The sequence below is a fragment of the Ananas comosus genome, linkage group 2, assembly GCF_001540865.1.
Source record: "Ananas comosus cultivar F153 linkage group 2, ASM154086v1, whole genome shotgun sequence".
Taxonomy (NCBI): Eukaryota; Viridiplantae; Streptophyta; class Magnoliopsida; order Poales; family Bromeliaceae; genus Ananas; species Ananas comosus.
Window position 1 is genome coordinate 15,834,891 of NC_033622.1, and position 22,615 is coordinate 15,857,505.

The 22,615-nt window shown below is 38.9% G+C and overlaps 3 protein-coding genes across 4 annotated transcripts; 2 read left to right on the forward strand and 1 right to left on the reverse strand.

Annotated features, from left to right (window-relative positions):
* LOC109728180 (UDP-glycosyltransferase TURAN-like) lies at positions 1,414-5,615 on the forward strand. Its single transcript, XM_020258532.1, has 13 exons — positions 1,414-1,497; positions 1,587-1,721; positions 1,815-1,963; positions 2,049-2,138; positions 2,247-2,313; positions 2,415-2,487; positions 2,559-2,697; positions 3,390-3,553; positions 3,643-3,753; positions 3,837-3,898; positions 3,979-4,031; positions 4,199-4,274; positions 5,254-5,615. Exons 1-13 carry the CDS (start codon positions 1,465-1,467, stop codon positions 5,440-5,442), a joined length of 1,341 nt encoding a protein of 446 aa, XP_020114121.1. The 5' UTR covers positions 1,414-1,464; the 3' UTR covers positions 5,443-5,615.
* On the forward strand, positions 9,063-13,864 carry LOC109706445 (cleavage and polyadenylation specificity factor subunit 6). Of its 2 annotated transcripts, XM_020227258.1 has the most exons (3): positions 9,063-11,246; positions 12,586-12,707; positions 13,436-13,864. In XM_020227258.1, the coding sequence occupies exon 1, from the start codon at positions 9,184-9,186 to the stop codon at positions 11,071-11,073; it is 1,890 nt and encodes a 629-aa protein (XP_020082847.1). In that variant the 5' UTR covers positions 9,063-9,183; the 3' UTR covers positions 11,074-11,246; positions 12,586-12,707; positions 13,436-13,864. The 2 variants fall into 2 exon arrangements, with proteins under 2 accessions (XP_020082847.1, XP_020082846.1); XM_020227257.1 differs by lacking the exon at positions 12,586-12,707.
* On the reverse strand, positions 14,536-22,418 carry LOC109704664 (serine/threonine-protein phosphatase 2A 65 kDa regulatory subunit A beta isoform-like). Its single transcript, XM_020225431.1, has 13 exons — positions 22,250-22,418; positions 20,930-21,346; positions 20,441-20,687; positions 19,459-19,571; positions 19,162-19,241; positions 18,600-18,741; positions 18,137-18,217; positions 16,981-17,085; positions 16,674-16,856; positions 16,064-16,156; positions 15,304-15,443; positions 15,156-15,222; positions 14,536-15,056 (listed from the first exon to the last, which is right to left on the reverse strand). Exons 2-13 carry the CDS (start codon positions 21,320-21,322, stop codon positions 14,937-14,939), a joined length of 1,764 nt encoding a protein of 587 aa, XP_020081020.1. The 5' UTR covers positions 21,323-21,346; positions 22,250-22,418; the 3' UTR covers positions 14,536-14,936.

Sequence of the window (22,615 nt, forward strand, 5' to 3'; positions counted from 1 at the left end):
GAAATACGACACGAGGACACTTTGTTTGGAAGGAGTGTGAAAAAAAAAAAGTTAAGAGAGAAAATTTTTCTATCCAACCAATAGAGTAACATGAGAAAGAAAAGGAAAAAAGTAAAAGGAAAGAGAGATATAAGAAGAAAAAAATCTCCCATTAATCTCGTTTCTTTCCAAAAATACAGAGAACTTTATTATTATTCTTACTTTATTCTAAACGTGGATAGAAAAGGAAAGAATAACAATTTTCCCTACTTTTTCTTTCACTCAACAAAACAACAGCACAATCGACCGTCTCTAAAACAAGTGGCAAAGGGTTTGGTGATTGGTACTCAAGACCTAAGTTCGAATCTTAGTTGATTCACATTTTCAACTAAGTTTATTTCTAAATGAAATAAACGAAGTGGATAGCGTGCTATCTATCTCTCTCTCTCTCTCTCTCAAAAAAAAAAAAAAAAGCACAAAAAGCAAAGAAAAAACTACCGAGCCTATTTTTGACCCAGTGGGTTAACTGGCTCGGGCCCAAATCATAAATCGAAACCCACGGAGCCCGGTCGGGCCTAAGACACAGCTATAAATACCTTCCCCACTTTTCCAGGGAGCGTGGCAAAATCGTAGCCGTGGGGGGCGTTTTCTCGTTCCGGTTCTCCATGAATCAGAACAGCAGCAGCAGCAGCAACTGTTGGCAGAAGCGCCGCGCTGTCGTCGTCGTCCTCGACGACATCGTGCTTTCCCCTCGCATGCAGTATCATGCCCTCTCCCTCTCTCGTCAGGTCCATGGAATAACTATTTTCTCTGAAAATTTAAATATATTCTAATAATAATCAAAAACAAAAAATCAAGTGTCATGTCAACTTTAATTTCTATCACTTCGTACATGGCTGTCACTTAAAAAAAAAAATATTTATGTTCAGCGATGATAATGTTTCTACCTTTTCCTATTCTTTTGGGACAGGACGATATGAAGGTCGATGTGATATGTTACGGAGGTATATATAACAACGCTCTTATATTCAATATGTTTACGGTAAAATATATGGATTGTCTCTTTTCTATGGTGATATTATGAATGCATTTCAGTGCCTAAACTTTTGTACATATATATATATATATATTAATTTGCAAGATTCACTTATATGCAATTTTAGACTTTAAAACAATAGGATCATAGCCGATGTGTATTTCATTCCTCAGGGTATTTCACAAGGAATCAACCTTCTGAATCTCTCGGAGCGAATTTAACTGCTTACAGTTTTATCTTTTTGAATGATATATTTGAATTCAAATTTACTTTTAACATCTTCTTTTCACTCTGTTTACACTTCTAATTTTTCTTATTTCTAGTGATGGTCTACATAAACAAGTAAGTATATTATGCTCTCGGTCGTAGCGAGCATTCCTTTTTGCTTGCTCAAAAATTGCTGTATTAAATGGCGATTATATGCAGGCGCGGAACCTCCTGTGGCTCTTATGGAGAATCCATCTATCTATATACATAAAATGGTAACAGTTTTGTGCTTGTGCTGTGCATTTTCGCGCCTAGTTTGCGACGATACGCGGGTTGTATAAAAATAGTATTGCTCTTCTTACAGAGACAAGCGCCGTACCAGGATTCGCGAAGAATTCCGCTTGTTTTGAGGCTTCTAGTTAAAGCAATTTTCCAGTTCTTTGTTCTGATATGGTTTATCTGGTTCAAGATACAGATTCCAGATGTGTTTATTGTCCAGGTGAAACACGGTGTCTTACAAACAAGTAGTGCATCTCAAACACAATCACTGTATTAGAATTAATTCCGGCATTCTCGTCTTTTTTTGTTCAAGCATCCTCCTTCCTTACCTGCGTTGCTCGTCATCAAGTTGACCAGCTGGTTTAGACTGACTAGTTTGATAATTGATTGGCACGATTATATGCATACGCCGTTTGGGTTATCCAGCAACAGATTTCCCACGGCGGTGAGGATTTACCATTGGTATGCAGTATATTTTCTCCCCTCTAAATAGAGTATTTGATCGGTGTATAATCTACTGTTACCAATTAACAAAATCCTGCTGTAGGTTCGAAAGGTTTCTTGGTAGGATGGCCGATGGGGCCTTGTGCGTTACGCAGGCTATACAGCATGATCTATCTCAGAAATACGGAATTGAGTAAGTTTAAGAGTTATAATGCAACTTCTTTTCTTGGCAACTTGGAGGTCCTTCTTCTGAACTAGTACAGTTTATATACTTTTATCTTTTTCATCTTTGTATGCTTAGAGCTAAGGTTTTTTATGATCAAACCTATGATTCTTTTCAACCAGCTACAATTAAAGAGAAGCATGAGGTGAGGTTCTTCACCTAACATTTTTCTTTTTTTCTTTTTTCTTTTTTTTTCTGAGGCAATTGCTTAAGAGGATTCTGCTAACCATGATTAGGTTTGTGTAGCTCTTTTGCAGATTAAGGGAAGACTTTAGTTATTTGTATGATATTGAAAGTTGGGTTAACAATCGTGATGCTGGTAGGCAAATAGTTCCAGTCTTTTCCTTGTCTGCTGTTTTAGAGGAGCTGAAATTTCCAGGCTCTCTTCAGGAACTGTGAGAAGAATTACTAGTGCTGCTGAAAACTGCAAGGAATATGATGCAACAGATACTCTTCTTACAGCTCAGATCGACGATGGGTTCAGAGATAAATCAGATAGACCTGCCGTTATTGCAACCTGTATGAACTGGTGAGTGTTTCAAAGCACATGAAAGATCTAGCTGTAGAATAGGCTGTTCTATGTAGTTCTCTTCAACTCATGAATATCATTTCTTCATGTATTAGGATTATTTGCTGAACTTTACATTTGCTCCCCTGACAATAATCATTCCAGATTGCATCTCCAGATAATTGTTACTTAAGTTTCTATTAGTGCCAACTAACTTATTGTATAAGTTCTAAATGTTGTCTGCACTTTATACCAGTCTCTGCGTCATACATAGCACCCCTTTTTTTCTCCGTCTGTAAGTCTTGCTGCTTAATACATGCATGACTTACCTTTTCTGAAGCTGGGTTCTCAATTATACAATATCTGATCAACTTGATTCCGGCAGTGATCTAACTAGTCAATGAATTTCGAGTGAAATTTTTGAGATTAGAAATATAAGTAATGTTTGGGTAAAACTTCATAATTCTTATTTCTTTCACTGTCGTGTTTAGGTGGTTACCGTGGCTTCAATTTTTATTCGTGCATTTTTTTTCTTCTTGTCAAATCTTTATGAGATGAGACCAACAAAAGGTTTCCAATCAACAAAGCAAAAATCTGAAATGTTTGGTGAAGATGAAAGTTATTTATTGCCGTCCTAGTGAGGAAGAAAAGAAAAACCGATTGGATTTTGGATATACTTAACTGAAACAATGTCCTTTTGTTTCCTTTTCCAGGAATCGAGAAAAAAATATAAGCATGCTTCTAGAAGCAGCAGCCATATATGACAAGCATCTTGATTCAACGCTCAATGTGGAGAGAGCTGAGCAGATTTCTCTTGGCGCAGACACTAGCACCGACAAGAAGCACTTATATCCAAAAATTCTGTTCATAATTATCGGTGAGCTTTATCCTGCTTTGATTTCTAAGAATATTCTGAAGTTAATTTGTTGACGACGTGGTTGATTGATTTACGCTTTTGACCTGAAGCTAAAGAGGGGGAACAACAAAAGTATGAAAACATTTTTGGGAAGTCGCTTCTGAAACATGTTGCCTTCTTCACGTTATCTTTGGCAAGTGTGGACTACCAAATATTGCTAGGTAAAATTTGAGATTAACTTTGTATCTTGTTGGCATTATCTCTTGTTGATGCGATGTCTTCTACTGCAACTCGTTATTCGTAGGATCAGCAGACTTAGGCGTTTGCCTGAATACTTCTTCCTCTGGCTTGGACCTTCCTTTTACGGTTAGTAACATTTTGGTTCTCAAGTTTTTTTTTAATTTCTAATTAATGGTCATGATACTCTTGAAAATCTCTGGCTTCAGGTAGCAGATATGTTTGGATGTGGATTGCCTGTTTGTGGTGCTTCTTTTCCTGGGTAGTCTTTCATGCAGGATATATTCTTTTCTTTAAATATATGAAGTGCATATATATATATCTATATATATATATATATATATATATATATATATATATATATATATATATATATATAAACAGAAAAGCTGTATCCTGGTGCTAATACTCTCTTTTTATTATTGAAAGCATCGAGGAGCTCATAGATGACTGGAGAGATGGTCTCGTCTTTTCGACATCTTCTGATCTGGCTAACTCATTCTTGGTATGTTTGTCTTTGTCTTGCATCTAACTCTGTGAAGCAAGTGCTTTCTATTTTGTTCTGATAGTGTACCTTCAAAATTGGCCAAGCGTGATACACTTTTTTCCTTGAATGAGAATATGCAGGTGGACTAATGAGTGGTAGTGAGAGTAAAATAATAATCATGAACTGCGTCAATAAATATAAGCTGCTGTGGAGATCTCCACAACTAAGAATAGTATTATTTGATTCTTATTTAATACAATATTTCTAAAAGACTTTACACAACGAGGAAACAATCATATACACCTTTTATTTATCTTATATTAGCCCTTCAAGCCTTAAAATGAAAAGCCGACAGTCCAGTGGGTCTTCTTAGGGTACTTAGTTGATATATATATTTTTTACTGTGGCCTGTTGACGCTCATGTAGGATCGATGCTTCTAATCCGCGCATGAATTACTCTAGCATTGAGCGTATAATCCTTTTTTTTCGACTGTAGAAGCAAGCGCAAAGACCAGGCAATCCATTAAAGAACAATTCAAACTAGTTGGGCTGGTGGACGACCCACGTAACGCCAGAAGGAATCCATAAATTAAAACAATTACGTCAAAGTAAGAGCCAAAATAGAAAATTTTCAGGTTGTCCAAGCAGATACAGTAAAGATTTCTTCATTTCTCACCATTAGTGTGTTTGGAGTCTCGGATTCTTTTGATTGGTTTTTAAGAATTTGATGTGCTGGATTATGTCAAGTAGTGGCTTCTTTTTTAATGCAAAGTTAGGTGAAATTTGGGCTCCATCAGCAAGTTTCTTAGCTGAATGCTATTGCGCCTTTGTGTAATTCCAGCCTATTTGTATGCTTAAGAGGCTATCTATCTTCTAGTCTACACAGTTTCATCCATAAGGCGAAGCTCTATTACTAAGTGGGCTTTCCTCACGATGCAAGATTGTTCAAATTTCATCTATGCTGATGTAACTAACAAGTGCATTTTATCGTGTTCAGACTCTTTTTAGAGGCTTTCCCTACAACTGTAATGCTTTGAAGTTGATGCGAATGGGAGCCCTGGCGAAGGCATCCTCTGTGAGATGGCATGCTGAGTGGGAGAATCAGGTCAAACCCTTTATTGAGAAGGTAGGTTTTTTTAACTTGTCAGATTTTTATCCTTTGTTGTGCTTGTATGTTCCTTCGTAACACCAGTAATTAAGCACGTGGAGTCGCTTCCTTAGCTAAGTAGATGAGTTTAAGTTCATCTTTGCTGGGAGGATTTTATTTGGAATTATTCAGTAAACCAACGCGTGTCTAACTCTTCATTGATCCTTCATCTTAACTGATGAAATACATTTTAAGGAGGCTCTGTTAATTAACGTGACGCTCGTAGGTTCGTACTATAATGGTCGAGTTAATTATCTCGTTGCGTAAAGAAGAACAAAGCTAAATCATTATAAGATCTTTTACTTCTTACATGGAAATTTATTTTGGGAACATTGCTGTTTAGTTTGTCATGCATAGATTTATATATATATATATTACATAATTTTTGCTACCTTTCTTTCAAGATTGCGGAGTAATTCTTGCCGAGCTTGTAATTCGACTTACTGCTGATATGTTTAACGTGTCAGGTGGTGAGCTCGCTGACGAGACGAAAAATGATTCAGTTGTTTGTCATTAGACCTGCATGTATATATCTTATAAAACGTTTGTTTTTCAATTGAACAGTCTGAATGCCGCGGAATTTTAGTGCCTATTAATAAGATTTAGTTGGTTTTTGGTTAGATGGTATTCTTCTGAATTTTATGCCCTGTGATAATATATAGTTCTCTGATACTGGTAATAAACAAAGTTGTGACTTGGGGTTTTCATATTTTAATGTACAATATACTCCTTTGGATATTAGGCCCCTTGTGAGGCTCTAATAAGACTGACCGAAATTTGGTTTGGAGCATAGCAAGCCCAGAATAAGGTTTCAAGTGAACCTTAGAATGTCATTGAGAACCAGTGATGATTTTAATGTGCTGGATTATGTTAACCACACAAACCATACGTCGTTCAGCATGGGATTGATGAATGGAACGACATGCACGCTGCTGACTTAGTGGAATGGCAAGCAGCTGAACGACAGCACGATCCGATAGAGAGACGATGGGAGCATCCTACTGTCGAGGTACAAAGATCTTCTCAGAGCCGTTACTGCATGCTATCTCCGACAAAACATGCACGATCATGTAGGTCACGTGTTCGTCCCTAAGTTTAAGAAATACAAACTGAACGTAGCATTTGGATTAATTAGTTCTACTCAATCGGGAATGTTCAAAGCTGGAAAAATTTTTTTTTTTTTTTTTGAGGAAAAGGTAGCATGCTACCCGCTTCATTCATTGGAAAAGTGAACTAAGTTATATGGGTGAGTTAACATAGGCCTCTAAAGGGGCGAAAAAAAAAAACAAAAAAAACAAAAAAAAAGGACTCATCGTAGGCTGATTAGTCTTTCCGATGATGTCCAGAGAGAAATTCCACCCATTGAAACAATAGCTGATTAATCTTATCAGATTCCAAGAAAAGGGTCAGGCTTAGTTATTCTGAAAATCACATCATTTCCAATTTCCCAAGTGACCCAGCAGGCAATTAAGCCTACTATCCCAGAGCTTGAGGGAAGTGAGCTTTTTCTACTCGCCCATTTATCCCAAACCGAAATCACATATGTCCCAAATCTGTTGGCTGTAAATTCTCCAAGGCCAAAGCCATTAGAAATTTAGTAAACAGTAAACACACATTGAGTAAAAAGGCGATCCACGGTGTCTTCTGCCATTCCGCACAGTACACAGATCGTGTTTCAAGTCCATCATCTCTTAAGGAGATTATCTGCAGAAATCTAGTAAACAGTAAACACACATTGAGTAAAAAGGTGATCCACGGTGTCTTCTGCCATCCCGCACAGTACACAGGTCGTGTTTCCAGTCCATCCTTTCTTAAGGAGATTATCTGCAGTACACAGGTCGTGTCCCAAAGCTGGAAAATATTAAACAGCATTACATATACATTGGCGCAAAAGGGTAAGAACTACAACCCTAACAGAGCATTTTGCTGAACTAAATGGAGGAAACCCTACTTAATTTATAACTCAAGAAAAATTATTATAAGAACCCTAGTTACAGCAAATAGAAGAACCAATTATTGCTATATAGATCAAAAAATAATGAAAGAAACGAGGGAGGGAGAGGACGCTGTACACTGCTACGTATGTCAAGTTCTTGAAAGAGACAATCGAGGTCCTTACACTGTGTATGTATATTTGGTGATTGTTAGATACAACATTAAGTAGAAAAATAACAAAAAATTGTAACGTGGGGGAGAGAAAATTTATTCCAGCTATCACTTTAGAGAGGGAAAACGATCTCGGGGCGTCGCTGTTGGAGTTGCTGCTACGACTGATGAGTGAGAAGAGAATTGAGTGAGGAGTTGGGTTGTACCGTTGGGTCGTTAAAAGTGCAGTTTGGGTACGTTGCATGTGGACAAGTTGCCCCTACATGCATGCAAGCATGCATGCATCTCTCTCTCTCTCTCTCTCTCCATAGTTCTTACTGTTTGGTGCTAGGAATTTGCATGTAAGATAATTCCATGCACATAAAATGATAAGTTAATTAGTTATGGAGAGGCTTGGTTTAAACTAATTATAATGTCATATCTACATGTTAAATTTTTAAGCTAAATATATTTTGATAGATATGTTATACTCTCAACCCATTAAAAGTTAAGTAAGAATTTTCTACTATTAACTGTAAGGAGGAACTGTGTAATGTTGCTTAATTAAGACTTTGTTTGGAATTATAAAAAGATTGCGTTTACATATCATGAGGAGAAAGTAATATTAGAACATACTCTATTTGCTTCTTTATTTAATTAGTACCGTGTTTCACATATCGCAATAAACCGATTATGATATATTTTTTACGACTCCGTCATCTCAACTACAGTTTATGAAGTGAAATGCATACGTGCATTGGCTTCCTTTTCTTCTCTGTCTATCTCTCTCTTTTTATGAAGTGAATGAATCGGTATATATGTATATGGTTTTTTCTAGTGCTAATGCCCGGTGGGGCTTGGTGGTTGGTGCCCGAGACCCAAGTTCGAATTCTAATTGATTCACATTTCCAGCTAAGTTTATTTTTAAATGAAATAAACGAAGCGGGTAGCATACTACCTTTCTCTTAAAAAAAAAAGCCTGGTGAGGCGAAAAAAATGAAATAAAATGAAGCATCAAGCAATTTCTTTTATAAATTTTCCTCCAAAAAACCTTGGAAGTTTCTATGTCGCCTAATTTTGAAGGTTTGGATCATTATCGATTGTTGTTTGATTTATTCTTTCTTCTCGTTGTTTTATAGTAGCTACCCCAAATTTCTGATCTAAATTGCGTAGAGTTATTGTGGTTTCGTTTTTTTTTTTCATCATCATTTTTTAGGCAGGGTGGTTTGAATGGCGCGGATATTTTGGGCTGCGCTATGGGCTGCAAGTGCTGCTCATTGTGGCCCAGGCAAGCTTTGAGCCCAAAAACTTGGCCAATTAATATTTTATTATTATTACCGCCCTCTGTTTTAACAAAAGTAATGTCAGAACGAAAGTGTTTAAAAAGGCGCTAATTATAATTACTTTAAATGTTACTTTAAATACGTCGCGCATGTATGATTAGATTGTAGCCAACAGGAAAGCGACACGCGTACGGTTAGATAGATTTTTGTACCCGGATGTAAAAATTTGGTACAACCGAGGGCATGTTGGGGAATTCGCCACCAAACACGTCACTAAGAGATGATTGGAAAGCAAAATGCAGTGTGTCATTCCGCCCTCGTAGCTTCGAAAACATTTCCAACATTAGGGTTTCGTCCGCCCCTTTCTTTCCCACTCTATCCAACCAAACCCTAGCTTTCGCGGTGCTCCTCCATGGACGCAGGCGGCGGAGGCGCAGGCGGAGGCGCCGCCGGAGACCCCGGCGGGTTCCACCACAGCGAGGCGATCTCCGCTGTCCAGGAGGAGGAGCAGTTCTACGGGGAGGACGACGACTACGACGACCTCTACAACGATGTCAACGTCGGCGAGGGTTTCCTCCAATCCTCTCACCGCGGCGACGACGCCGAGAGGTTTCCGAGGGAGGAGGAGAGCCGACCCCACCAGGCGCCGACTCCGGCGCCGGCGCCGGCGCCGGTGCTTCCGGCGCCGGTTAACCCGACGGGGAAGGTCCAGGCTCCCGTTATCGCCGGAGATACGAAGATTGATAGGCCTCCAGCTGCCATGTACGCCGAGTCTCATGGACAAGGGTTCAGGGGCGGCGTAGGTGGCGTGCCACAGGGGGTCCCGGCGAGGCCCTTGGCGGCGCCGCCGCCACCGGCGGCGGGTGGAGGTAGGGCTGATTTTGTGCAGCCTCCCGTCCAGGGGCATAGTGGTAATAGCGGCTTCGGCAACGAGGGTTTTCAGAGGCAAGGTGCTACCTTTGGTGGTGAGGGGAGACAAGTGGTACCTAACATTAATGGTGGAGGAGGAGGCGATGGAGGCGGGGGGACTACTCTCTTTGTGGGAGAGCTCCATTGGTGGACGACAGATGCGGATCTTGAGGCGGAGCTCAGCAAGTATGGGCAAGTGAAGGAGATCAAATTCTTTGAGGAGAAGGCGAGTGGGAAATCAAAGGGTTACTGCCAGGTTGATTTCTACGACCCGATGGTGGCAGCTGCCTGCAAGGAGGTGATGAATGGGCATGTGTTCAATGGTAGGCCGTGCGTAGTGGCATTAGCTTCGCCATTTACTGTCAGGCGGATGGGCGAGGCACAGGTCAAGAACCACCAGGCAATGGCAGCGCAGTCGTCTGCTCCCTCTCAGAAGGGAAGAGGAGGGGGAGGGGCTCCGACTGGTGGGAACTTTGGGAGGGGTGGAGCTGCCCCTGGCGGCGGCGGCGGCGGTGGAGGCGGCGGCAGCTGGGGAAGGGGTGGGATGGGGAACCGAGGACCAATGGGAAATATGAGGAACAGGATGGGGGGCCCGATGGGTGGCAGAGGTATCATGGGTAATGGCGGCATGGTTGCACCGCCGCCGCCTCCGATGTTACATCCTAATGCAATGTTGGGCCAGGGCTTCGATCCAACTGGCTTTGGGGCAGCTATGGGGAGAATGGGTGCTGGGTATGGTGGGTTTCCTGCAGGTCCTGCTGCCGCCCCTTTCCCTGGATTGATGCCTTCTTTCCCTCCTGTTGTTGCACCTCACGTTAACCCGGCTTTCTTTGGTAGAGGAGGAGGGATGAATTCTGGCGGTGTTGGGATGTGGCCGGATCCAAGCATGGGCGGTGGTGGGTGGGGAGGAGAAGAGCAGTCAAGTTATGGGGACGATGCTGCGTCAGACCAACAGTACGGAGAGGGTAGTTACGGAAAGGAACGAGACTGGTCGGGACCCTCAGATAGGAGGTATGAGAGGGAGAAGGATGTGGGTCCCGGGCAGCAGGACTGGTCGGAGAGAAGGCCGCGAGATGATAGAGAACCGGGTAGGGAGAGGGACCGGGATTGGGAAAGGGATAGGGAGCGAGAGAGGGAAAGAGAGAGGGATAGGGAGAGGGAGAGAGAGAGGGAGAGAGAGAGGGAGCGGGAAAGGGACAGAGAAAGAGAGAGAGAAAGGGAGAGAGAAAGGGATAGGTATCGGGATGAAAGAGACCGGCATGGTGATCATTACAGGCACAGGGACCGCGAATCTGAGCGTGATATTGAATGGGAGAGAGGACGATCGTCTAGGGCACGAAGTAAGTCGCGAGAAGTTGAGCATATGAAGAGAAGGCGTCCATCAGCTGAGTGATGTGAGTGAATACCAACTATCTTAGTCTAAGGGAAATTGGCACTGTGGGGCAACATGCTTTGTCGCTCATCCTTTTAGTCTCAGTAGCAACTATAGACATAGTAGCTTCAAGGCTGTCGGACAAATCTTGCCAGCAATGATTGTGGGGAGCCATTTGTAGCAGTTATTGAAGCGTAAGTATCTATTTGCTGAAGCGTGTCCAAATCTCAGTTTATCTTCACTCTTACTCTTCTATTTCATGCGTGATTGCCATAATTGTGTACGATAATGTGACTTTGTATAAACATTGACTATTTAATGAAGCATACGTAAGGCACCATTAGGGCTTACTATCCTTGTTCAGGTGACAATCCTTTAGTTTGACTTTTGCTATAACTCATATTAATCAGCTAATCAGCTAATGTCTACTATTTACATCTTTTTCGGAAAATTTGTGAGGTTTCAATTTTTATCATAGTTCTATTCTTTCCTTTCCTGTAAGTTTTGTAGAAACATGGGAGACGCCTGAAGTTAGATTTCATGTTGATTGCCAATTGAATTAAATGTCCCAATTGCTACATCTTGTATTTGCATGATTAATTGTAACGGTAACCTATAATTTAGTTAAATTTGAGTCTTTTTAGTACCAGATGTAAAGTTTCTTTTTTGAAAAAGAAAAGTAAAAGGTGAACAACCGAACGGGAACTATAAAAGAAAAACAAGACGTTTGCTCTTGACATCTTATTTAATCCATTAACTATGCTGGAACCCCAATAAACGTGTTTAATTATTTTAATCTATACAAACCCATGTTTGGGTTGGATTCAGTTGTATTTCATTTTACACTTCTTTTATGCTGAACGCTAGGGACATTTTACCTTCGCCTTTGGAGTTGGTTCTTTACTTCAAGTAATAGCTAGTTTGATGGCAAACGAAAGTCTGGATCTGTTTCTCTGACATACAGACTTGAAATGAGCTTCTCTCCTTGAGCAGTTAGTTGTGAGCTGCATTTGCGCTGATTGCCTGGAAAGTGTTTTGGCAATTTGCCTACCTTGTGACTTCATGCTTAACTCTCAGATGGGAAATATAGAAGGAAAAAGGAAATATTAAGTTATTAATATGGCATTTTTTTTTCTATTTTGTTTTTCTCATGCGTGCACAATTATGTTTATGCTACCCTTTTCCTTGTCATATATTCCACAAGATATGCTCGCAGGGGTCAGTTTGTTTTAGAAATTTCTGATGCAATTTTTTTTTTAAAAAATCAGAGTTCCAAAATCTCTCGTAACGCAGCCATTCCGCCTCATGTGATCTGGTCCGATGTGCTTTTTAAGCTCCCAGAGCATTTTTAACGTCTTTTACTATTACTATTCATCTATGTCTACCATATCGAAAAGATTGGACATTCTTCCACCTAGTTGTTTTAAGTGAATAGGATGATTCCTTTGATTGTATAGTGTTGCTTTTCGCTCCAACTTTGGTAGAACAATATTTGCTTTGACTACTTATTTGTAAAGCATGGTCATCTGTCAGGCTCATCAAAGAGCTGCTGCCATGGTGAAAAGTTGACTTATGGTGGAAATTTCGCCAAATATTCTGATACAAAGTTACAACCGCGCACATGAGTTTTTCTTCAATACGGAATCTCATTTCTGGTATTCGATGTCGTCATCCTTGCTTTGGCCTATGTTTTCTATTTTTGCAAAAGTTGACGCTTCATCACTTTACTGTTGAAACATTGGCTATACGTATTTAATATTTATAGTTGGTAGGGCTTGCCATGGTAGTTGGTAGCGTAAACCATAGCTTTAACCATGTGAATGGGCTGGTTTACTGGTGTTCTGTTCTTGCAGTATGGTAGATTACATGCTTATGTAAGTATAGGAAGCCCTACAAGGCTCAATTCTTCTGGCCTCTTTAGATCTCTATGGTTATTCAGATGTTCAAGCCAAGCCACTAATTAGTTGGTTGTTTAACTGTGAGGAAAATTTAGACAAAAACATGAATGGAGTATAGAATATTAAACCTCTGTTTAGGTATTCAATACCTTGGTTTTATTTGGCCTATAAAATTTGATCTGCATAATGCGCAGCTCTGCGAGGGATACTTGCAAAAATATGCTTTACCGTGTTCGACAGAATTTTTAAGTGTATGATATATACTGGCTGAAATAGAGAGATGGTAGGCATGCCACTCAGGAGTTTTAACTTCACACCAGATCGTTCTCTAAATTACAATATCCTTCTGTTCTTGTATTTTGCTTTGTGGGGTTTTAATGATGTCATCAGACTGTACTATTTTGCTTTAGTATTTATTTAGTTCTACTGTTGAATATGACAATACTAAGGGTTTTTTTTTTCCCTTCATCTGTGCATATTTGCAGCTTTAACAGCGGCACAGTCAGAACTAGTACCGCTACAAGTTCGGCACCCCCTCAGCTGGTGTGTAGATGCTGGTCCTATTCAGTGAGGAAATTGAGTGAGCACTAGTAGTTGCATGTAACTATGGCCCCCAAGACCAATATAGTGTTTTCATCGTTTCTAGTTGAAAACTGACTGTATTGAAATGTTTTAGGCGGATTTACTATTAGATGCTTTCTCTTTGTCGATTAACATTAATTGTTTATCTGCTATGTATTTAGGTGTACCATCAGAAGACACTAATGTTTAGATGCTGAGTCTATCTCTGATATCTCTGTTTCTAGGGTGCATGAGTTTCCCATGTCTAAGATGATGGGAAGTTCACTCGTACTGTTCGATGTACAAATTTTGTTGTATTTTAGTGAAATTTAGTTCAGCAGATTCTGAAATTAGGATTTCTATATTTGGCAGTGCGTAGCAGTGCTAGAGTTTATGCTGTGCTATCTACGACTTTCTTGCAGATGTCGGTGTAAGGCGCCTTGTAATACTTTCAGAAGTGCGTGTTCTATACTTGGCAGAGAGTGTATTAGGGTATTAGAGTTTATGCGTGCTATCACAGCTGTCTTCTGGATGATGGTGTTAGGCGCGTTATAATGCTTTTAAAAGTGCGTGTTTTCACACTTTCACGTCTCGGAATTACTGTAATGCATGACAGATTCATATCGTGATTCATGAGTTTGCTTTTAAGTGCTTCTAAGTTGTGTGATTCATGAGTTTGCTTTTAAGGTGCTTTTAAGCTGTGCTTGCGTAATAGATGTGTACGCTGTCCTCTTGGAATTTTACTACCGAGTCATGGTTTAAGAACAGATCATATTTGGGTGCGGTGGGCTCTTTTAATTTTTAAAAAGGCGTAGAAAACTACTGCAGTGTAACACATTGATTGACACAGTTTTCAGAGTTCTCCAGCTTATATACCCTCATTCGCTTATATACCCTCATTCGTAGCATACAAGTTTTCCCAGGTGTAAAAATCATGTGGGTGAAAAGTGAAAACAGGGGCACAAAGGTTCCGTTACTGCTCGCCCCAGTTCATGTACCATAAAAGAACGAATTTATATTTGCATTTTGAAGAAAAAAGAAGGAAAAAAAATATTACCATCCTCAAGTACTTACATAGCCCACACAATAAAGACCGATGTAAGGAATCTGACCGGCCGTGACTACCAAACAAATCACTAATTACAAACCGTGTATCAACAGAAATCCAGTTGTAAAGGCAAACATGTTTGTGGAAGATGCAAGTAAACAAGGGCATCAGTAATCCAATTCTACACGATACAAAAAATCTGTTCCTCCTTTCCTCCAGCGCATAAACTAGCTAGAGAGACATGAAAAACAACAATAATAGCAATTATAATCACATCAATCGCAAAACCAGCAGTCAGCACTAACTAAACCTGTGTGAGCGAGAGTCACGGGTCGTCGACATCGCAAATAATATTGCGGTGATAAAAGACTGGTTATTTAGCTCGCCATCATGATGGAATCGCACGCGTGGAGTGCTTGCCCAGCATAATATCTTACATCCACATCAGGGTCCTCGGTAAGCTCAAAAAGGCATGGCCTTATTGTCTGCTCCACCACCTGGAAAATTAATTTTCCGACACAACTCAAAACGAATAGAGGAATACATAAAGACAAATGCCGACCAACGAGCTGACGTAAAATGTAGCTAATACTTACAGAGTGGTCAACAATGGGGATTACAGACTGCAGCACCTTTGCCACATTAAATTTGATGTTTGCTACCCTGGAAATTTTGAAACTATTAGCACTAGATTCAGAGATCAAAATGCAGATGAAAATATTTGCTCGACTAGAAGACTATTACCTGTCTTTGGAGGCAGCAACTACCACAGGTAACAGCTTCTGGCAAGTGATGTCAGAACCCAATACAGGGGCCAAAAGAGAAATTGCTTGCAAAATGGTCAGACGATACAAATAATGTGGATTACTGATCTTCTCCAGCACCTATAATATATGAGAAGCCAAAATATAATATTTGATAATACAGTTTAGCAGTTTCAATCACAACTTCTAAGTAATCTATCTAATCATATGCAAAAATTGGTTATGGGTGGAATTTGTCTGACACAAAAAACACGCATGCATCGCATCATCGCATGGTTACAGTTGGTCAAGTAATAGGAGGATTTTGACCTCTACCAAAAACAAGATGGTTCAGAAAACAAGATAAACAAAGATAACTAAATTGATCGATCTAAGGAACTCGGAAAATTAGAAGTAAAATAACTCTATTTTCTAAACATTGATAAAACACACCGTCAAGAAAAGAATTTGACTCTTGCAACCTAATAACAATGGGATATTCTGCAATTTTAAGTGTCCCTTCTTAAAGACATAGAACGGTATACTCTTAACTAATTTTATACATGTGAGAAGACACGCAAGATGTTTCAACTGTTTCAGTCTGAATGTCTAAGTAACTAGACAGTGGTGATGAATTCTCTCGCAAGACATTCTTGTTGTAGAGTAATTTCTGCTGTAGTATATTTTACAGTAAATGACACAGAGACGGACAAAGGTAACGAAGGTAAGAAGTGGTTATAAATCCTAAAATTATAAAAAACCTGTGGAATTATATGCTGCATTGCCCATTCAGGTCCAAATTCTTCCGCAAGTCGTTTCAGGTTATTAGCTGCTGCCTCTCGAATAGAGAAAACCTGCAAAAATCTCCAGAGAATTAATCTTTCAAACCAAAAAATTGCAGACAATAGTTAAGAAACAGGTGACAAAGATAAATGCCACCTAACATCATACTACTGACAGCTATGCAAAATATTGATACAACGTAGAAAATTCCATGGGGTCTGAGAGTCCAGATCCCGAAAAGAGGGTGACAAATTGAGATGGCTTCATGGTCTTCCACAAGATTCATAACTTTTTATTATGTGACTTACGAATCCAGATTAGTGAATATGTTAATAGTTATAACAACAGCCAGCTGGAAAACAAAGAACTCGGCTGTACTTAATACTACATAAAAATCCACATTGCAAGCAATCTATCAGAGCATATATAATGAGTAGAATCCACATCGCAAGCAATCTATCAGAATCGAGATAAAGCTGAGTACAAAGTAACAATATAATAGCTCTAACAATTTCATTCATGTTCCGCAGAAAAAATGGAATGAACTACAGGAGAAAAGGAAGGAAAACTAAAGAAAAAAATCCAGACCTTGTCTTCCAACCACTGCATGCATAAAGAACCAAGCTTATTATCAAAGAAACCTACACCTAACTGACTGGCCAACAAAGGAATGTACTCGATAATTGCAAGTCGCACTCGCCAATGTCTATCTTCTGCGAGCTCAACAATCGCTGGTAGGAGGGACTGAGAAAGAAGATCTATTCCAATCACCTACAAGACAATACAAATTTGAAATTCCCTCCATAAGACGTTGAAAGAACCGCATGATACCCAACGTAAACAAAAATTTTAAAAACTACGCAAACCAAATCATCTCAAGCAATTAAACATTTACCTGATTTACTTGATCAAGCTTGCTGATGATATTGAGCCGGACATCAGGAAATTCATCTTTCAGCAGAGAAAGAAAAATCGGAAGAAGTCGTTCAATAGTTGCATCCTACCAAATAAAATGTGAAAAGTTTATTGCACTTGAGCTAGTAAAATGCAGGAAGGACACATTCGAGGGGTGTATTGAACTAAGAAAGATACTTGTAAACAATTGAGTGCCACCAAAAAAAAAATGCTGCATGTAAATTGACTACTGCAGAAAGCAGATAAGGTATCAGAGAAGGCATTACATGTGTTCAAAGAGAAACATAGAGTGCCAAGGTGACAGACATATTTGGTTATATTTCATAGGATGCTTACATATAGGGAGATATAAATGTCACCAATTGGAATGAGAAGGTGTTAATTTATGTGAAACAACTGTTTTTCTTCAAAAGCTTAAGCTGCCAAAAAATAGTGTTATGAATATTTATAATAAACACTCTGCCTCATGGTAAGGCTCAAGATTTTTATAGGCTTAAGACTCTTTTGTAAGCCCGAGATGTGAACTTGAATAAATGAGAGGAAATCAAATGAGACTAGAGGCCTAGTGGGATTCAAACTTAGGACCTCTTGTTGTAATACCACATTGAAACAATCGTTTTTCTCTAAAGGCTTAAACTACTAGAGAATAGTGTTTCTAATATTTATATTCAACATCTAGGGTTTGTGTCACATATTAGTTGTGCATTAATACCAACTAGAACCTTTAACTCCATATAATGTCGAGGGTATCTCCACCTAACAGCTTAAGCTTTTAGGTTGGGCCTAAGGCCTTTAACAGAAGGCAAAATTTCTAGTATTATCATGGGCATCTCTATAGATCTATATGAAGAAGCAAAACCCCAGGCAAAACCTAACACTATAGATCAACTATACAATTAAACATCCCAATTGTGTACGAAATGTGAGAGAAAATTCCAATAAATCATGTGAGCAAATCAGAATCGCACCAATGGCACGTCAAACGCTTAAAAAAATCAATAAAACAAGATAAAGATTGTGGTAAGAACAACAGCAGATGGAACCTGTGAAATAATAAGGAAGGATTTCTATATTTACAGAAATTTGTTTGGCTTTTTTCCTTCTAGTATAAAAGCTTACATCTACAATGTCTATACCTTTCCCAGGATTGGGGCCATTCCCATGATTACTGAAGCCAAAGCTGATCGAACATGCTGGGAAGAGTCAGATGACAGTTCCTGAAATGAAAAATGTTTCAAAGCTCACAATTATGAAAAATAAGAGGAACAAAATCCAGTAGGCACCCATGAGAAACAAGCGAGAAGGTATATTAATAGCCCATTTGACCATGGTTAGAGCTTCTGCATAAGTCCTTTTTATGCAAAGCTGTTAGAAAAAAGCATCTACAGAATTTTTGTTATGCTTCCCTCAACAACTTCCTGCTGCACAGACGCAGAAGCTTCAAAGCTGATACCAGCTTCTTGTCAGAGCAAACGCTCCACACTAAATGTTTGCCAAATGCCTGACTGCTGTTCTCTGACTAGAGAACTGTTCTAGAAGCTAAGGCCAAACAAGCAGTAAAATTATGATAAGGGCCTACAATATTGTAAGGGAAAGTACCTTTACACACGGAAGAATGTGCTGAATTGCAATCTCTGGTGTTAAGATGTGGCAAAACTTTGTCACTTTTCCAGCTGCTGCTATACGTACTTCAGCCTCATTATCGCGAAGAAGCCGAACATAAGCTGGCACCAAATCCACCCTTTGAAATATACCAGTCAGACCATAACGTTCATTGGATTTTGAAATTACAAAGATAGAGTTAAATAAGCATAACCCAGAAATAGTGAAGTTGCATAGATATTTGCTGAGATACAAACATATTTAATTTTTTATTTCTTTTTTTCGCTCTCTCTATCTTAAGCTCCTGGAAGTACTTTTTTCCTGACAATCATTACCATTGGACTTCAGATTGTATTATAGCTTTTAGAAAATAATTCATTGGGTCACAAAAGGAGGAACTGGATATTTCAAATATATAGTTAGTAATGTAAAATGCTTGGTATATTTTCGAATGCAAATTTCCGCTCACAGCTCCAGCCATGGCCCATGTATTTTGAAGAATAATGAACCCCTCGGCTGCTATCTACTCACTAAGCATTTTCTGGAACATCTTTATTACCTTGTAGGTTCGGGGCCAACAGCTTCGCATAGCTCATACAATTGGTTTGCGACCATATAGCGCACACGCCAAGACTTGTCCTGATTGAAACATGAATCGTGTCCATATGTCATGCAACATAAACTTACGGAGAGGCAAATCTTTACTTAAATTCTTTATCGTAACATATGATTATTAAAACACAACAATAATTGCTTATAACACAAATAAGCTGAGGTTTTATAAACTGCAACTATAACCTTACAGGAATAAATTTAAAAAATCATGATAAGCAAAAGAATATCAAAACATGCCAACCTGCGAGAAATTCACGATAACTGGAAGAATATGAGCTATGCAGTCCTGTGGTTCCAACAGTTTACCCAAAGCAGCACAGCCCTCAACAGCTAACAGTCTCACAGAATCTTGATCTGGCATAAGACATACTAGTAATTCTGGATACTTTGATTATAATCAAGAAGAAACATGAGCAACCATGATGTTCATAGAAATTAATATAACACATTGCAGAACAAAAGCATGCAGCATAAGCACACAAAGTTGAAAAGCACCTTCTCCAGCTCGAGCGGGAAAAAGCCAAAAAGCAGAAAAAGAAAGGGCACATTTATATTATGTCGCATTAATTCTACATAAAAGTCAATGATAAATGAAAAGAGCTCTTTATCACCTATAAACTTTGTGTCTTATACAAAAACATAGATATGAGTAACAGGATCAGATGCCAACTGATTACAGGTATAAGCTTCAATTATAGGTAAATGTAAACTTGTCAAGATGAAAGCAATAAAATAAATCTAAAGAAAAACTAAAGAATCCGTCAGTTTTATTTAATATGATACCACAAACATCTATAAACATGAATAAAAAGTTAAATATGGTGGGTTTACTTGGAAAGGATGAGGATAGCATGCCTAAACTATATAAACAATATCACAAAGCTGAGCCATTAGCATGTTGATGAAATGCCGCTACACTACTAAAATCATCAACAGGGTACATGGCATATCTGGTCTCTTCACGCACAAGTGCCAGGGTATTACTTCCATTTTATAGCAATACACAAAGAACTGATGAACTTACTGACCAGTTAGTCTTTGCTATGTCCTTTCAGCAAATAGCATGGCAGATAAAGCAAACAAGCAGCAGCTTTCACACATAATAACAAGAAGCGATCACTAAACATCCAGCTGGCTAACTCACAAACACTCAGTTAAAAATATATCAAGACTACACAATATTATTACCAAAATGAACAAAAGATATATCAACAAACTATTACCATCTTGTGTTAAATCATCAAAAATAGACATGATTTCTGTCTTCAGATGGTTTGGTTCAACTGTAGCAGCAAATTTTCCCAAGTTTGATGCCGCAGATCTTCTCACCATAGGCATGTCATCTTGACATAGCTGCCCATATATAGACCTCAGTTCTGCTTTCAACAGCTCTGTTGCACTTGGATAAGCAAGATGAAACAGCCCACATGAGGAAACCCTAGCAGTGAACCATTCTCCAGCTGCTAACCTCTGAAACAACAAGTAACAGCATAAGAAAATTTAAAGAGAGACATATAATCAGATCAATATGGCAAAGGAACAAAGAAACATCCAGGATAGTGACTCAAATTCCAATGTCGCTTCATTCGTGGATTGCAATAATGTTATCTTGTTCATAAAAAACCATAAAATCATACACGTAAACATATAAATCACAACCGTCAAAGGGAGTTTAAATAAAGCTAGAGTGATCATAGTTGTTCTCTCATTACCTTTACCAGTGGAATGAATGAGTCCACCAGATCACTTTCCTTCATCTGGGCACCAATTCGACATAATGATTCAACAGCCTTGTCCCTGACACAAGTTTCTTCTACAGTGCATAGCGTTTCCAATGGAGGGAGTAAAACATGAGCATATTCAACTCCCCCAATGTATGGAATAAAGATCCCCAACTCCTCAGCCATTGCAAGGAGTACCTCATCTTCGTCATCATTGTTCTCACTAAGAAAGGGAATCAATTCCTTTCTAGTTCTTTCCTCACCAAGAGCCCGTGCAATAGTAGATAGCTTTCGGATGGAATTTAATCGTAGCTGAATGTCTTCATTCTTTAACTCATCGATCAAGATAGCGATCGGGTACAGTGGCTCATCAATCATAGCCATCAGGAATCCAAATCTTGCTTACAGCTACAAAATAAAATAAAAAAGAGGGAACAATAGGAAAAGAAAAGTTCTGATGAGAATTTGCACACTCTATACACAAACATACATCAAATATAATCAGAAAATTTGCGCACTCTATACACAAGCATACGTAGAATATAATCTGTCCATCTCTTGAATAAGCAACAACAACTAGCATAGTAATGCCTAAGATTTTGTTCAAGGTCATGAACATATAAACTTACTGAAACTATAACTGTATACAGTATGGTGAAATATTTGTTCACAATTTAATGCATAATTAGATGCATACATAGTGATATGATCGATGACAAAAACAATCTTAAATAGAACACATGAAAACCATCATTAAAACATTAAAGTTCTGAGCAATCCCTAAGAAGAACTTTCAGCTGTCTATAGATTGAATGGACTAATAAGATTATAATATATAAATAATATCAAACGAGAGGATCTTCCAATCCACCTGAACCAAGCACAAAATGCTTTCCGGAATTAGGCTTAAATCAAGAATTAGGAAGGAGCTCCTATTATTTATAGTTAAAAAAAATGCTACCATTATAGGTAAATAAAGAGATATATCTTTCACATCCAGATGATTCTCAGTTCAAATATCAGAAAACCTAGATAATCTAATCTCCGAGAAACAAAACCAATGCATGAACCACGAGGATCTACGCGGCTAACAAAGTAATCGATAGTATCCGATTGTAAATGTATCAAAATCCAAAAAATAGCATACATCTCTGGAGGTATCGGAGTAAACACTCAAATTCAAGAAGAAACCATAAATGATCAAAAGAAATCAAATTAAATCCACCATTTTTGTCGTTTCGCAAGAAGATCAAACTAAGAAACAGATCCAGGAATCCCAGATCTGAAGCCATTAGCGAGAAAGAAACATACCTAGATAACCAGTACCAAAACCCTAGCTCCACCTCGCAAAGATCCGAGGTGGGGGGGAGAGAGTGAGAGAGAGGGAGAGAATGGGGAGGTGAAGGAAAGGGGGAAAAATCAGAAACCCTTGAATTCGATAACAAGGCTTCGTACATCGCAAGTTTGTTTAGTTTTGGGAATAAATATTTAGGGGAATTTCAAAGAAATTGAATAAAGTAAAATTTGTTCATATTTTACAGCGTTTTATAGAGAAACTGCTACACGTACCCCGAGTTTACCCGAGATGTCGAACGACCCTCTTTCAAAATCTAGGGGGGGCGCTCAACGACACTTTGGGGGATGATCTGGGCACGCGTTGTCCAACGGACACATCGC

Coding starts and splice junctions, on each gene's coding strand:
- LOC109706445 (XM_020227258.1), top strand. CDS start 9,184: ATGGACGCAGGCGGCGGAGGCGCAGGCGGAGGCGCCGCCGGAGACCCC.
- LOC109704664 (XM_020225431.1), bottom strand. CDS start 21,322: ATGGCTATGATTGATGAGCCACTGTACCCGATCGCTATCTTGATCGAT. Junction 19,242..19,458: donor TTATCGTGAATTTCTCGCAG/GTTGGCATGTTT, acceptor TGTTTCAATCAG/GACAAGTCTTGGCGTGTGCG. Junction 17,086..18,136: donor TGGCCCCAATCCTGGGAAAG/GTATAGACATTG, acceptor TTTATTTGGTAG/GATGCAACTATTGAACGACT.
- LOC109728180 (XM_020258532.1), top strand. CDS start 1,465: ATGGAGAATCCATCTATCTATATACATAAAATG. Junction 2,488..2,558: donor GGTTAACAATCGTGATGCTG/GTAGGCAAATAG, acceptor GGCTCTCTTCAG/GAACTGTGAGAAGAATTACT. Junction 4,275..5,253: donor ATCTGGCTAACTCATTCTTG/GTATGTTTGTCT, acceptor TATCGTGTTCAG/ACTCTTTTTAGAGGCTTTCC.